The sequence below is a fragment of the Erpetoichthys calabaricus genome, chromosome 3, assembly GCF_900747795.2.
Source record: "Erpetoichthys calabaricus chromosome 3, fErpCal1.3, whole genome shotgun sequence".
NCBI lineage: Eukaryota > Metazoa > Chordata > Cladistia > Polypteriformes > Polypteridae > Erpetoichthys > Erpetoichthys calabaricus.
The window spans coordinates 20,816,470-20,833,361 of record NC_041396.2 but is presented as its reverse complement, the minus strand read 5'-3'; the positions used below and the strand labels follow the sequence as shown (position 1 = coordinate 20,833,361).

General features: G+C 41.6%; 1 protein-coding gene across 5 annotated transcripts in view; it reads right to left on the bottom strand.

Moving 5' to 3' along the window:
• LOC114647802 (polymeric immunoglobulin receptor-like) overlaps window positions 1-16,892 on the bottom strand; it is a 97,973-nt gene that overhangs the window by 64,371 nt on the left and 16,710 nt on the right. For 4 of the 5 annotated variants that reach the window (XM_051924415.1, XM_051924416.1, XM_028796446.2 and 1 more), the window contains exons 3-4: window positions 14,438-14,746; window positions 9,935-10,261 (exon numbers count right to left, since the gene is read on the bottom strand). In XM_051924415.1, coding sequence (XP_051780375.1) covers window positions 9,935-10,261; window positions 14,438-14,746 — 636 coding nt within the window. The remainder of the gene's footprint in view (window positions 1-9,934; window positions 10,262-14,437; window positions 14,747-16,892) is intronic. The other variant, XM_051924414.1, reaches the window with a different exon arrangement.

The following is a 16,892-nucleotide window of genomic DNA, read 5'->3' as shown; positions in this document are numbered from 1 at the left end:
CACTTGTACTGACCACTGCATGAGTGGACCTTGTCACACACGTGTGACTAGGAGACAGCTAAAGGGCTTGAGTAAGTGTAATGCTACATCAGACCAGGGGGTGGCAGACTGTGACTGACTGTCTCTCTCAGTTCCTTGCAGACCATTCCCAGGAAATCCTGCCAGGTCCCGGCACCTCTGATGACGTCACTTCCAGCTCCGGCACCTCTGATGATGTCACTTCCAGCTCTGGCACCTCTGATGATGTCACTTCCGGTTCTGGTATAGATGACATCATATCCTCCACCAGCCCTTAAAACCGCCATCTTACCTCCAAGTATTCAGTTCTATTTTGGACTCAGTCTTGTAAAATACTCAATTCAACCTTTTGCATCCAGGAACATAATATACGGGCGGCTGCCCCAAAATGTTCTGATTGTTTGGAGTCTTTTTGTCACAACCTGTTGTGTGCTGCTTGCACCTATCATTTGATTTTAATGTATAATCTTATATTGAATATTTGAGATTTGTATAATGTCTCATTGTAATATAAATGTGCATGAATGTGAGAAAGTCACTTAACCTTCATGAGTTCCAACTGCATAAAGTCTATGTAAATAGTTTTAAAGCATACACATTTTGTAAGTCACTTTGGATAAAGGCGTTAGTCAAATATAAAACCATATTATCGATAATAACAATAAAAATAACACAATCTAGTCTCGAGACAGTGAAGAGGAGCAGAAAAGCTTTGTTAATCAATGGAAAACTAACAATTTCTTGTCAAAACCACTCCAAGGTCAGTTCTACAGACAGACCTCGAATGACTACATGGACAAGAAAATGACCTTTGGAAGGTTGCAAGGCTGATGGTCCTGATAAAGAGTCCCCTCAAGGCAGCTCGGGATTGTGCACTTAACACCCACCATCATCATCAGAATATTCTCAAGACGGATGTTGATAGTAAGTGTAGGATTTACCAGCAACAAGAAGAGTACATTAATCATGGCTCTGTGGCTAAGAATTTGGAAGGTTGCCGGTTTTTTGCATCCAGAAGGGATCCTACTCTTTTGGGCCCCTCGCAAGGCCCTCTAACATGAAAATTGCTCCAGGGGTGCTCTGTGTTCTGTTCCCCCAAAGGTCTTGTGAAAACATAATTTCTTTTTTGGGGATTAACAAAGTATATGAAATCAAAAGTGTAGAAGAAGAATGTTCTCCTCAGCACCATGTATTTTGTGTGTTTAGTAAATTAGAATTTTTATAATAACTATTTTTCTAACTTGCCAGTGAGAGACGCTTTGGCTTATGAACTAACAAAAATATGTTATTCCAGGGTTCAGGAGAAATAGTGTCCACATGAATAAAATCTAAGCTCCTGTGCTTAGCTTTGAGAACACAGATAATGCTTAGCTCAACAGACATATTGTTTAACTTTACAGTTTTGATAAGGATGTTTTTTTCTGTCTTATTAATCATGAGATGCTGAAGTATAAAAAACCCCTCCTGGCTTTTGATCAGGGTTCAATTGAGCTTTGCGGCAATAAGTTATGCTCTTTTGAATCTCTACTTACTGTGACTCCGAATGAATAATAAAGAGAATTGAGAAACATTATCTGCCTGCTTTTCGGTGTGCCTTTTTCGTCCACAGTTTTTGGCGCCCGACCGTGGGGCAGGAGACGGGCAGACAACTCCCTGGGCGGGTTCGTCCAAGTGGACCGATTTCCGCGGATCGAGGACCAGCTCCGGTAAAAGTTAGGACTGGCCTACCTCGGGCGTTTTCCTGCGTGGGGAGTCGCTGACCTCCTCCTGACCAAAACGAAAAGCAACTGGACGGGATTTTTCCAGGCAGGCAGAAGGAGTCGCAGTGAGTAGATTCGGGGGATTCCCGTTGGTTTGACTGGTGTGCTGGAAGAAATAGACGTATACGGGGAAAAGGAAAAGGAAAAAAGCATGCGGAAAGAATAGAGAATCATACCGTATCGACATAGAAGGGTTTTAGGGATTCATAGAGAGTGACGGCACAGTGTGAATGTTAGTAAGTCACCCCTTAGGAATTCGAGTAGAAAGGACCGAGTGGCACGTTCCTAAATATAAAGAGGAATAGGGGTGAAAGGGGCAGTTAGAGTACGTGTGAAATATGGAAGAGGGGAGGTCGTGTTTTCCACTTGTCGACTGGTTGATTTCCGGGGACGACAAGTGGGACGAGAAATAATCGGGGATTGAGTTGCTCTCTGTTGAAGGCCTGCCACTTACTATGGGAAATAAATAACAAGCCAGTCAAACAGGTCCCCCAGGGTCCTCAAAACCTAATGTTAGAAGGATTATTTTCAGAGAATCACCAGGCTCCTAGTACACCGTCGGGATTGAAAGGCGGGTCCCCTAAACAGTTAATAGAGAAGCAGACTGGGTTGGATTTTAAAAGGCATGTAAGAAGTGGAATAAAGCAGAGGCGTAACAACCTGCTGGCTGCTGAAGTCAAAACACAAAAAAGACAAGGAAGAATTATTGCTAGCGTTGCAGAAAGTGAAGATAGAGACAGCGCCCAAGCCTGAAAGTAAAAGAAAGCAGACCGAAAAAAGAAAGACCCCCTATACCCCGTAATCTGTCCACCCCCTCCTTACCAAAACTCCCCCGCTTCCACCTCCTGCACCCTCTCCTCCAACTGCACCCCTGTTAACAGACGAACTGTCTGGAGCAGGTTTTTACGATGAATAATATCATTATGACCCGTCCTCACATATTGACCCTGTGGAAGATAATTCAGATCATTCACAAGGTGCTACTGGGTTGCAATGGCAGAAATTAAAAGAGTCATCTGTCTCCCAGCGCACGAGCAGTCGGTGGACTGCAATTTGTGGAGCCGTTACAGCAGCTGGATAACATGTATAAAACAAATGCTGCAGAGTGGACACAGGTGCTCTTCGACAGCTGAGCACCACAGGGGCAACTGTAAATCACGGTGATCATAACGGTGTCCCTTGGCGTTGGAATGAAGGTCCTTTCCTCGCCCAGTGAGAGCCTTTGAAAGGAGCCCTGGCAGAAAAATATAAAAAAAAGGGCACAAACTGGTCACTAATTTCAGCCGGCTCACCGATTGCAAGATCTGATGGCTAATCACTCTGGGCTAGACAATACAAGCGATAGAACTCGTGCTGCAGTGCCTCCTTTCATCTCGGGACTGAGAAGTGACATTCAAAGCAAAGTCTGCACGTCCTGCAAAAAGGCTGGAAGACCGCAACGTTCAAGGAAGTCAAGCGTCATGCGGAGCATGCTGGCAGACAGACTAAATTAAAAGAGTCAGAGACACAGACCAAACTTTTGGCTGCACAAATAAATTACTATACTGGAAGAACTGACCTGGCTAGGGGGAGAGGACGCGGAAAATTCTTTGGAGGTTGAGGGCGAGGGCACGGAAGAGGACGCGGGTTCCATTTATCAAACCCTAATAATCCTTTCGCTCAGATGCCTAACCCTTCGGAGCAGACGCCAGCGTCATATGCCTGTGACGGCTGCGGTGAACTTGAACATTTTCAGACGCAACTGCCCACACAAGCGCCTCCGTCACCCCCTCTCCCTGAGCCTAATGACATTCCTTGGTCCTAAGAATTATCAGGGACCCCAGCCACTTTTTCCAGTTTCCTTTGCTTACTCGTCATGCTGAAACTGATCTTTTATTGACTTTAATGGCAAAGAAACTGCCTTTGAAATGGACACAGGACCCACGCGCTGAAGGAGGTTCCTGCCTCGACAAATACAGTAAAAGTGCTTACTGCCTCGGGACAGCCTCATATTTTGCTGGTCTAAAACCTCTGCAATTACAGCTCAGCACTAACAGTTTCATTATTGACTCGTTGCTTTCTGTTAAATCATTTGTGTCCTGTGAAACTGCTGGGAGAGGCACTTATGACTTAATTGTCAGTCTCAATTTCTGTAACTGAAAAAGGATTTTTGCTGCTCCATTCCTAAGCTCCTGTGCCAAAACTTCACACCCCAAGCCCTCTTTTGCAGCCTGGACCCTGAACATCTCCCCGCACACCTACCTCTTGAAAGCCCTTCATTGTTTCCCCTCATGCCTATTTCCTCACTTACAAGTCCCGGACACCCTGCCTTGTACTGCCCAGTATTTCCCTACTGAAGTGGACACACCTTGGTTAGAATCTTTTCTTTCCTCCAGCACATGCTCTGAAACTTTGCACATTCCATGTATTTTTGTTGTCTACTAAAGCTGTTGCTTCAGTGCACCTCACATATTCATAAAGCGTTTTCTATTTAGGAGATTCGGTTCCCCATGTTTCCTTAGCACTGTGGTCCCAAGGGAAAATTGATTATGGAAGGATAGCACACTGTGAGCCACTGGTGATTTTCTCAAAATCTTCCTTCCGCCTGTACCGTGTCCAGGATCCTCTGTCTCCAGAGGCAGAGGCTGGCATCGCTGCCGTACATTCTGATCTCGTGAGGCGAGGAGCGATTATTCCAATTACATACTCTCCAGTAAACTCCCCCATTTTACCTGTAAAAAAGGCTGACGGATCATGGCGTTTTGTTCCAGACCTACAACAAGTTAACTCTGCGGTTTTTCCTAGAACACCTATTGTTCCTAATCCTTCCACTATTCTTTCCACGATACCCCCATCCGCCCGGTACTTCTCTGTTATTGACCTTGCTAACGCTTTCTTTTCCATTCCCGTGCACCCTGATTGTCAACTCTGGTTTGCTTTTACCTTTCAAAACCGCCGATGGACCTGGACCATCATGCCTCAGGGATATACTGAAGCCCCTTGTGTTTATGGCCAAGCTCTTGCTCAAATTTAGAAGGCTTTTGGCCGGAAAAAGATAGTATATTGATACAGTATGTAGATGATAGAAGAAAAAAAAAAACAAAAAAAAACAACAAGTGCACATGACACTCAGAAAATTGCTATTCTTTTTGGGTGTAAATGGCCATAAAAAAGTGTCGAAAACAAAAAAAAGAAAAAACAAAAAAGAAAAAAAAACTGCAGTTACTTCAAGCTATCGTTAAATATATTTAGGTCATGACATTTCTTGCGATACAAGAGCTCTCTCTAGCGGCCGTATAACCATCATTTAAAACACTCCAAGACCGGTCACAAAACAACAGGTTAAGTCAGGATATTTCTCTGTGGCTGCATAGCTTTTGATGGGAATGTTTTCTTGTTGTGGAGTTGTGCTGTGTGTTTCCCGAAATGGATTGTCTTTGTTTGCAGCTGGCACTTGGGTCGCCACGGAAATTAGTGTTTCCTTGTTGTCGCTGACCCGGTTCCGCCGCGGGCTTTTCCATGATCTGGAAGCTAGCATGTATAGCACCACGGTAAGATGAATTCCTAATTTAAAAGTAGTACCAGCTTGTAGCCTGAGAAGTTGTTTGATTGTAAGTTTTTCAGGAGGAGCACAGCCTTTACAAAATCTAGCGAACACTGCCATCTGGCTGCATGCAGTGGAATAGCAGGCTGACAAGGCTCTATGTGATTTAAAAAAAAATGTACTCCTCTCACTGACTATTTTCTCGTCCATTCACTCTGTTCATGGACGAAAAAGGGGGGATTAATGAATGCAGTTCTATGAATGAATGCAGTTTTAACGCAACCACATACAGACAAACAAAGTGCTCATGAGCCCCCTAACAGTAAAGGTACCTCACGCCGTTCATTCTATTTTAGTACAGGTTAAGACCAGCGCTGGCAAACCGATCCAACATCAAAAACTGATTGAATCCCTCTTAGAAGCTATAACTAAACCATCAAAGTTACCGATCGTTAAATGTCAAGTTCACATAGGAAAACAAGATCCTGTCAGCAAAGGAAATGAATTAGCTGATCACTTTGCTAAACAGGCTGCATAAAATAACACACCAATCTTTTTATTCCAACAGAGAAATAACCAGGACCCTGATAATCAACTTGTTTCTTTACAGAGTGCAGCCATGGACAGAGAAAAAAGAAAATGGTCCAAAGAATGGTCCCTCTCTTATGGAGTCTGGACCCATAGGCAAACTCACAAACCTTTCCTCCCAAAGGCTTCTTTCCCAGGTATGGCAAAAATCGCTCATGGGTTAGACCATGCTGGAAAGGACGCCATGATTCAAGATGTTGAAAAACACTGGGAACCTGCAGGCTTCTCTACATATGCAGAGCAGTTCTGCAGGCGCTGTGCATTGTGTCAAAAGTCTAATGTAGGAAAGGGCACCCAGGTAAGTCCCGCCGTTACACCTAATCCAATGGGTCCGTTTGAACACCTGGATTTCATTGAACTAACTCCGTCTAAAGGTTACCGTTATTGTCTAGTAATTGTTGATGTGTTCTCCCGATGGGTAGAACTTTTTCCTTCTAAACACGCTGATGCTAAAACTGTAGCCAAAGCTTTAATCAAAGAAATTATTCCTAGGTGGGGCATACCACAGAAATTGCAAACTGATAATGGCACCCTAAAATCTAAATTAGCAAATATCTGTGAGCAGACAAATTTATCCTGGCCAGACGCTTTGCCTCTGGCCTTAATGGGATTGAGGGGAAGAACACACCGGCAATTAGGACTGTCGCCGTTTGAAATTCTGACCGGACGACCCATGCCTGTGGGCATGGTTATGGGAAATGTTAACCTGCATATTGTGGACAATGATCTACTCTCTTGTCTTACAGGTCTCCGAGCTTCTCTGAAAGAAGTCCACGAGCAGGTTAACCAGGCCTGGAAGACTAATCTTCCATCTAAAGACACGCCGATTCCCTTAGGCACTTGGATCCTCGTCCGTGACACTCGGAGGAAACATTGGCATCAGCCGAGGTGGAGAGGACCGTTCCAAGTTCTTCTGTCCACACCACATGAAAATGGAAGGATTGCCCACCTGGATTCATGTCTCACAATGCAAGAGATGGCACCCTTGATTGCTGTGCTACTATGCTTTTCTTTTCCCTTGTCTACTGCCCTGGTCACCTTGACTTTCCCGTTCGGAATCACCACATCAGTGCAGGTTGATTTCTGCTCTATTATCAACTGTGGGACTGGTCGACAAGCCCAGTGGACCTGGTCTGACAAAATACGTGTGTATGACTGTTACGAAGTATTATTGGGGAAGTAACTGCGACAACTGGCAATGGGTTTTTGCTAACACTGGAACTGAGGACTGGGGTTATCAACCCTTTGAGGCCCAAAAATACGGTTTGAAAAAATCGGTTTTCTATCATAAAAGGACATGCTTCTCATGAATGTGCTGACAACCATTGTAACCCCTTGATCATCACTTTGAAGAACTCCTCTTTACATGACTCAGGAACCTATATATTAGGGGCATATGTATCTGGAACAGACCCTTTAGGGAGATTTCTAATTAAGATTGACAATCCTGTTACTAACACCTCTCATTCTCCTGCACACACACCCGTCTCCCCAACTTCTGGTTCAGACTTTTCTCCTGTTAAGATTATGAATATTTCCACCCTTTCATCCACTTTTTCAATTGAAACTGGCTATGGCGATCAGAACCGTTGGTTGCAGTGAGTATTATATTCGGCTAAGCAAGTAAATCAATCTGATTGCTACGCCTGTGCTACGGCCAGGCCACATTTGGCTACCGTCCCTTTCCCTCTTTCTAATAACTGCATTACACTTTCTCTCCTCTTCCCACCCCCCACTCCTCATATGACTCCCCCGATGTTCCAGTCTCATGAAGGCAATTATACCTGCTTCTCTAGTAATTATAGTTTCCCCTTCATGCTTCTTGCCGAAAAGGGAGGTGTATGTACTATGTTTGGTGATGCGTGCTGCACTTACATCCCTAATAATACGGCTCCCAATGGATCAATCACCCGTGCTTTGCCAGGTTTAACTGCCCTTTCAAATGAATTAGCTACCACTTCTGGCATTTCTAGCCCCTGGGGCTGATGGCTCAGGTCAGTTTTTATTTCACTGGCCATTGCTTTTATCATCTGTTACTTGTGGCCTGCTGTATAGTCCCCCTAATTAGATATATTGTGTCCCAGTATTTCACTGCCTCCGTGGCCAATGCTTATATGTTACACGAAGAATGCATGCTTCAAATTTCTTCCTCCTTTCCTTCCACTCCTTCCCCTTCTCCTACTACTTCCCGCGTTACTCCTATGTCACCCATATTTTTGTTGGTTCAAAAAGGGGGGAATGTAGAAGAAGAATGTTCTCCTCAGCACCATGTATTTTGTGCGTTTAGTAAATTAGAATTTTTATAATAACTATTTTTCTAACTTGCCAGTGAGAAACACTTCGGCTTATGAACTAACAAAAATATGTTATTCCAGGGTTCAGGAGAAATAGTGTCCACATGAATAAAATCTAAGCTGTTTCTTGTTTTCCCTTTCTCAGAGTGAATGTTTCAGGGACAAGGTCACAAGGCTGCAGAAAAGTACATGTAGTTTATGCAAAGGCGTCTCTCCTGTGCTTAGCTTTGAGAACACAGATAATGCTTAGCTCAACAGACATATTGTTTAACTTTACTTAGATGATAAGGATGTTCTTTCTGTCTTATTAATCATGAGATGCTGAAGTATAAAAAACCCCTCCTGGCTTTTGATCAGGGTTCAATTGAGCTTTGCGGCAATAAGTTATGCTCTTTTGAATCTCTACTTACTGTGACTCCGAATGAATAATAAAGAGAATTGAGAAATATTATCTGCCTGCTTTTCAGTGTGCCTTTTTCGTCCACAAAAGAAAAAAAAAGTACTGTTGGTGAATGCTGAGTGCTGGCACCAAAGGAATACACTCATTGACACCATCTAATAGCTAGCTAAGCCCACTAGACAATGCTCCACGAGTCTGGCCTCCCAGTGCCTGAACGTTCATATGATCAACAGCTTGAACAGGTCATCAAAATGGAGAACACCAGTTAAAAGTGGTGAATACATCTAGATGGACACTGGAGCTACAACAAGCCCTAAACACAAAGTGAGCAGGTGTTGAATCAAAGTCTGTATGATGGAGCTGAGAAGCTGCTAGCTGGTCCACCCACTGTAGATCTGTGACCAACTGTAATTTTTTTTCTATGTGTAAAATAATGGGCTTCTTGAGTATGAATATGCAACATATTTAAGTGGAAGGAACCCTTGAGTCTTCTATGACGGACAGATCTGTAGGAATCACAAAAGGGTTTTAATTCTACACTGGAATACCAGCCATCAGATGTGGAGTGCGACAGGAATGGCTGGTCACACAGCTGTTTAAAGTGAAGTCAGACCCTTTCAGCCTTCCTCTTTGTTGACCTAATTGATTGCTTACCATTCCGGTTGAACCTCCATAAACACTCGGCAGAAAGCTCGGCCTACCTATTGCAAGTGCTTAGTCCTCAGACACTTCCATGGGTTGAGCCCTCTGCTTAGGGAGATAAATCCATGGATATCACAAAGAGTTCAGAACTGGATCTATCAGTATGCATATATTTTTAGTGGACCAGGCATGTCTGGTCACAATTTGGCCTGTCACTCAGCTCTTTTAATAAAAGAAAATATCAAACCCTTTGAAAATTCCCCTTTGTTAACCTAATTACTGTAATAGCTTACCAACCCGATTTGAAACTCCAAGCAAACTTTGACAAAAGCTCACCCTACAGTGCTTGAGCCTTCCACTTAGGAAGATAGATAGATAGATAGATAGATAGATAGATAGATAGATAGATAGATAGATAGATAGATAGATAGATAGATAGATAGATAGATAGATAGATAGATAGATAGATAGATAGATAGATAGATAGATAGATAGATAGATAGATAGATAGATAGATAGATAGATAGATAGATAGATTAACTTTATTAATCCCAAGGGGAAATTCACAATAATATAGATATCATATATCATATCATCTGATAACACAGAGTCAGGAGTAACAGGGGTACAACATAGCCAGTTAGTAGCAGACGGGACACTTGAGTGTGCTGGTCAAAGAGAGTTAAATTGGTGGTGAAGTCTTTCTTACCTGGGTGGACAATGAGCCTAACTTCAGTGTAGTCATCGCCCAGGGTCCTCTCCACTGCACACCAGTAGGTCTTGTTATCACTCATTTGCAGCTCCTTGATGGCTACGGTGAAAACTGTCGCCGAGGTGTTGTCATACAGAGAGTATCGACCCTCCATCACCAGAGTATTGGGTTTGTTTGCTCTGATCAGAGCGTTTTTCCTCTTATATCGAATATCAGTCAGGTATTTTTCATAATTTTCAAACCCTTGTGAATATCTGCAGTCAATCTTCACACTTCCTCCTTCATCTCCATGAACTTCAATCACTTCAGCACGGCTTGTGACTCCTAAAAATAAAGAGAAATGAATACTTAAGATTACTTAAGAGAGCAGTTGTCACACATCTTTTTTCTTTTAGTGTTTAATTTTTTTTTTTTCTCCAACTTCAGTTGATTTTTCTTCTTTGGGTTTCTGCTTCTTATTCCTCTCTGTAATATTCCTTGTCTTTCCCAAGCCAGCCCTTAGATGACTATGAAGTTCTACCAGGCACATCATTCTACTCAGCACCACCTTCAGTCCGTTTATTTTTCTTTCTTTGTTTTGTGCTTTTTATTGTTCTCTGTAATTTCCATTGTCTTTCCCAAGCCAGCCGTTTAGATGACTATGAAGTCCTGTCACATGTGTCCTTCTACTCTGCACCCTCCTTCTGCTCGTTGATCAATCTTTAAGCCCTGAACTCTGAACAGAAGATGCCCACCTTTTACTTTATTTGCCCACTGCTGTTCTTTTAAACCTTTTCTCCCTTGTGTCCAATTATTGTCATAGCTGTAATCTACTTTTTTTTGTTTTCATTGTGTGTCACATCTATGATGACTTTGGAAAGCAATCTGTAGTAGAACTCAGTAAGAAAAATAAACTGATTAAAATAAATACAATGAAGTCAGTCCTCCATATTCTGTATATATTCTGTTCTGCCTTTAGTGGTATACTCACTGGATATTTAATTTCTGTGGTTGCAGGGTCAGGTCTTGATTCTGGTTTTTTGACCATCTGGCAAACATTATGGATCAGATGCAGTGTATCTGAGATAGTACCGTACTAGCAGCACATCAAGACAAGACTATAAAGTATGTTACTAAGAGGAACATTATCATAATCTATACGAGAACAGGCCATTCAGCCCAACAAAGCTCACCAGTCCTATCCACTTATATCTAAAATACATCAAGTCCAGTTTCGAAGGTCCCTAAGGTCCTACTTTCTACCACACTATTTGGTCACTCATTCCATGTGTCAATGGTTCTTTGTGTGGAGAAAAACATCCTAATGTTTGTGTGAAATTTCCCCTTAATAATTAACCAACTGTGACCCCGTGTTCTTCATAAACTCATTTTAAAGTCACATTATCAATCCACTGCACTAATTCCCTTCAAAATTTCAAACACTTCAGTAAGGTCACCTCTTAATCTCCTGTGAAGGCTCAGCTCTTTTAATCTTTCCTCATAACTCATTCCCTGTAGTCCTCTAATCAGCCCAGTCGCTCTTCTCTGGAACTTTTCTAGTGCTGCTATGTCCTTTTTGTGGCCTAGAGACCAAAACTGAACCCAGTACTCCAGATGAGGCATCACCAGTGTGTTATAAAGCTTCAGCAGAACCTCCTTGGGCTTGTATTTCACACATCAAGGTGCTATATAACCTCACACTCTGTTAGCCTTGTTAATGGCTGCAGAACACTGTCTGGAAGTCGATAGCTTAGAGTTCACTATGTGACACTATATGTCGCATGTGATGAAGACCATGGAGCAGCTGCTGCTTCACCACCTGAGGCCACAGGTCCGTCACGCCCTCAACCCTCTGCAGTTTGCATACCAGGAGAAGGTGGGAGCAGAGGATGCCATCATCTACATGCTACACCGATCCCTCTCCCACATGAACAGAGGCAGTGGTGCTGTAAGAATTATGTTTCTGGACAAACTGGTGAGGAAGGCAGGCTCTATTGTAGGCACGGAGCTGGACAGTTTGACATCTGTGGCAGAGCGACGGGCGCTGAGCAGGCCCCTGTCAATCATGGAGAACCCACTGCATCCACTGAACAGGATCATCTCCAGACAGAGGAGCAGCTTTAGCAACAGACTGCTGTCACCGTCCTGTTCCACTGACAGACTAACGTTACCCAGGGGGTAAACCATAACATTATTTAAAGTTATTGTCTGTCTGTATATCTGCATTGTTATCACTCTTTAATTTAATATTTTCTTTATCAGTATGCTGCTGCTGGGAGTATGTGAATTTCCCCTTGGGATTAATAAAGTATCTATCTATCTATCTATCTATCTATCTATCTATCTATCTATCTATCTATCTATCTATCTATCTATCTATCTATCTATCTATCTATCTATCTATCTATCTATCTATCTATCTATCTATCTATGACTACTAAATCCTTCTCATAAGGTGTACTGTTGATTTTCAGATCTCCCATTGTGTATTCAAATCTAAGATTTACTTCCTATATGTAATACTTTACATTCACTTACATTAAATTTCATCTGCTACAAATCTGCTCAAGCCTGTATGCTGCCCGAGTCTTTCTGTAATGATTATCTGCCAGTCCACCTAGCTTGGTATCATTTGTAGACTTAACGATCTAATGAAAATATAATAGTGTGGATATACGTAGGAGGAAATCAGGCCTGACAGTGCTGAGGTTTAGATTAAGGATCAATATGCCTTGCTATTGGTTTTAGAACTACTGACTATTAAAAGGAGATTCTTGATATCTGTTTGAAGTGGTTCGGACTGGCACTGTTATTTTACAGGCTGCTGGTTTTGTTTTTAATGTAGCCTGCTTGTTTTTCACTTGCCTTGTTTTCTATGAACCAAGGGCATTGTGTTTTTTGAGTAAACAAGTAAACAAGCTTTTCTTTTGGGACATGGCGACTCTGCAGGGAATTGTGGCTGACAAACGACTAAACAAGTTTCCAAAAGTCTTCAAGGCCCTTAATCTTAAAGAAAGATAAGCAAGCTCACACACTAGGGCAGGGGTCCTCAATCGTGGTCCTGGAGGGCCGCAGTGGCTGCAGGTTTTTGTTCCAACCCAGTTGCTTAATAAAAAGCACTTATTGATCAAGTAACACTTCTACTTCACTTTAGTTGTCTCACTCATTAAGATTTTGAACCCTTGTTGCTTATTTTAGTCTTAAACAGCTGTTTTCTTGTTTTTTAATTGCTCATAATTAGCAATAAGATGCAAATGACAAAAGAGACCAGCATTTCTCCATTTGGCTTGTTACCATTTCCACCTGTGTGTATTCATCATGCACTACTGGGTTTAATTAAATACTTGGAAAGAAAGTGAAGAGAAAAAAGTGAAGGACTGAGAATTACTCCTCCATTTTAGCCTTCAAATCATTTGGATGATATCCTTAGGAAGGGGAAGAAAATCTAGGATATGAGGATTACTTGATATAGCAGAGTTAAAGCACAAACAGCCATGAAATTATATTATTGGCAAGAATTGCTTTCTAATTAAGCAACTGGGTTTGAACAAAAACCTGCAGCCACTGCAGCCCTCCAGGACTGTGATTGAGGACCCCTGCACTAGGGCATAAACATTTTTTTAAAATTGCATTTAAATTTATATATTAAGGCTTATGAATACTCTAGATGGTCAAGTTAAAAGCAAACTGCATTGTGTTAAGTTAGTTTGAGCTATACAAGAGTTTAAGAGTTGATTGTTAAAACCGCTGTCTGCATTCATCTCCAGCAGCTTAGCTCCTGTGCTGGTAAGTCAGACAGTATGAGGCTGACAAACAACACAGCTGCCTGTGCTCATAGGCTGTCACATTGGCATGTATAAAATACTAGCAAAATACCCGCGCTTCGCAGCGGAGAAGTAGTGTGTTAAAGAAGTTATGAAAAAGAAAAGGAATCGTTTTAAAAATAATGTAACATGATTGTCGATGTAATTGTCGTAGGCTTATTTTAGCATTGAGAGTGAATGTGATGATTGTAAAGAGTTTAATTTATGATTGCAAATGTGTATGAGAAATGATTAGGTGACGGTCATCTCTGGGCCAGTCGGCAAGTACGACCTTCGAGTCCTAATGAGTGATATGAAAAGTTTGATGATTATTAGGGGAGAGGAGTTTACAAGGTGTGGTAATTGTTATGAAAGCAAGTACAACACAAGGTCATTATTATGAAAATAACATGTAAAGTTGATGACAAGAAAAATGTATGAAACGGAGATGTTTTTGTGATTAGAACTGAAATAAAAACGAGCCGTATCCAATCCACTGGGCTCATTTCATGAACTGAGACGGCTTTATGTGCGCCGCAGTGGTCTCCTATTCTCTGTAATAAAGTCTAAATTATGTCTGCCTATTAGAAGACTCTGCTTGTTTTCTTTCTGAAGAAGATTTCTCCACAACAACAGGAGGGTCACATAGCCAGCAAGAGGCAGACAGGGCACTTCAGTGTGCTGGTTAAACTGAAATTAAATCAGAAGCGTTTCCCACCTGGGTGGACAGTGAGCCTGACCTCGGTGTAGTCATCATTCAGGGTCCTCTCCACTGCACACCAGTATGTCCCAGCGTCACTCATTAGCAGCTCCTTGATGGTCACAGTGAAAACTTTCTCCAAGGTGTTGTCATACAGAGAGTATCGACCGTCCGTCACCAGAGTGTTATGTTTGTTTGCTCTGATCAGGGCGTTATTCTGCTTATATCGAACATCAGTCAGGTATTTTTCATAATTTTCAAACCCTTCTGGATATCTGCACTCAATCTTCACACTTCCTCCTTCCTCTCCTGCGTAGCTTTTGACTCCTAAAATTAAAGAGAAAGGAATACTTAAGATAAGCTGCTGTTCTCACATATCTTTTTTTGACCTGATTGATTTTTTTCTTTTAGATTTTTATTTACTTCTCCAACTTTACTTGATTTCTCTTTCTTAGTTCTCTTCTTCTCATTCCTCTTTGTATTTTTTTCTAGTTTTTCCCAAACCAGCCCTTAGATGACAATGAAGTCCCATCACACATCTCATTCTACTCTATACCTTCCTTCTGCCCGCTGATCTTCCAACCCTGAACTCTGAACAGAAGATGGCCACCTTTAACTTCACTCGCCCACCACTGTTCTTTTAACCATCAACTCCTTTTACCCCCTTCCTTCCAATTCTTGGCATACCAGTAATGTATTTCTTCATTTGTTTTCGTTGTGTGTTGCAACTACAATGACATTGGAAAGCAATCTGTAGCAGACCTCAGTATGAAAGATAAACTGATTAAAATAAATACTTTGAAATCATCCCTCCATAGTTTGTATTCCCCAAGTCTGCTTTTTCTTTTAATGGTAAATTGCACTCTAACCCACAAAGGTAATGACAAAAGACAATGTCCCCTCAGGGATTAACAAAGTATAACAAAAAATATATTCACTGGACATTAAATTCAATGGTTGCTGGTTCAGTGTTGTTTCTGATCGTTTGATCTTCTGCAAAACATTACAAAACTGTTAGCATTCGTGTTACTGGACATTTTTTGTCCTCATCCACTTGTACTGACCACTGCGTGAGAGGACCTGTTGTATGCTGCTTACACATCACATCTGATGTTGTATTTAATGTATACTCCTGCATTCAATATCTGTGATTGGCGTGACGTTACCACGATTTGTCTGTGGGAGGAGGTTAGAATCTCATTGTACTGTTGTGGTGAAGGTATCGTATTAGCAGCAGATCATGGCCAGTCCATGTACGCAACTAAGTGGAGATGATCATCGGGTCTAGGTGTTGTTTCAATCAACAACAGAGCAATCCCATATTTAACTAATCTGTAGTTAGTCTCATTTTGGCCTTGTGTTTCTGTTTGGTTTGTTCAGCTGGCCATCTTATTTCTTGTTAAAGGTGGTGTGCAGACAATTAACATTTTATCCTGTCTAAGCCAATGATGTGTCAGTACATATTCCTCTTTCTTTAACCCTTTGAACCCAGCAGGCCAAATTTTGGGCCAGCCTCAAAGCGGTACATACAAGAAAAGCTGGTAGAATGGCCCACCTATCTTCCTGCATAGCCCTGCTGGCCTGACTAATGATCTACACATATCTGTTACGCTACGCCACTGTTACACTACTGTACTCTCTACATCTTGCAGTCCACTTCCACAAATAGTCCCTAACCCCAACCCAACACCTCTCTGCTGTCATAACCTGTCGTTTAGCCTTCGCTATATTAGATATGCACATAATATACCACTGCCTACTTAGCAACAGTAGTGTAACAGCGTATTATGTCTTTCACTTGGCTGTTATAATTTGTATTGAGTAAACAGAGCTAGAGATACTGTATATCTTTACTTTCTCGTATACGAAGTATAGCAAAAGTATTGTAATCGTCTGAAGATACTTTGTCGAGATTTTGATGAATCTCAACATTTTAGACCTCCCTGACTTTCTCGTGTATGAAGTGTAGGGAAAGTATTGAAATCCTCCAAAAATTCAATTTCGAGACTTTGATGAATCTCAACGTTTTATACAATTTATACAATTTATACAATTTTTGGAATTATGTCTGTGTGCCTGTGCATGTGTGTGTATGTGTGTGTGCGTATGAACATGATAACTTGAGTGCACTTTCACCTAGTTCAACCAAATTTTGCATACAAGAATTAGATATTCAATTTCCGTTAACCGGAAGTGTTACTTTACCTTTCATTCATGCAGCTGCAGAATCTGATTTATTCAGTTTTAGTTTTATAATTGTTCAATATATTATTAATTTGGTTTGATTTGTTGTTGATGGTTCTTTAATGTACATAATATAAAAAGTATAATTAAGGGTCAAAATTGGGATGTAACCTTTGTGTAGCTGCTTGTGAGTAAGGCAGGATCAAACACGGGTCAAACACGTGCCAAAAGAAATCTCTCAGTCCAAAAGTTCATTAGTGAAAATTCAAAACAAACCATCCACACAAGA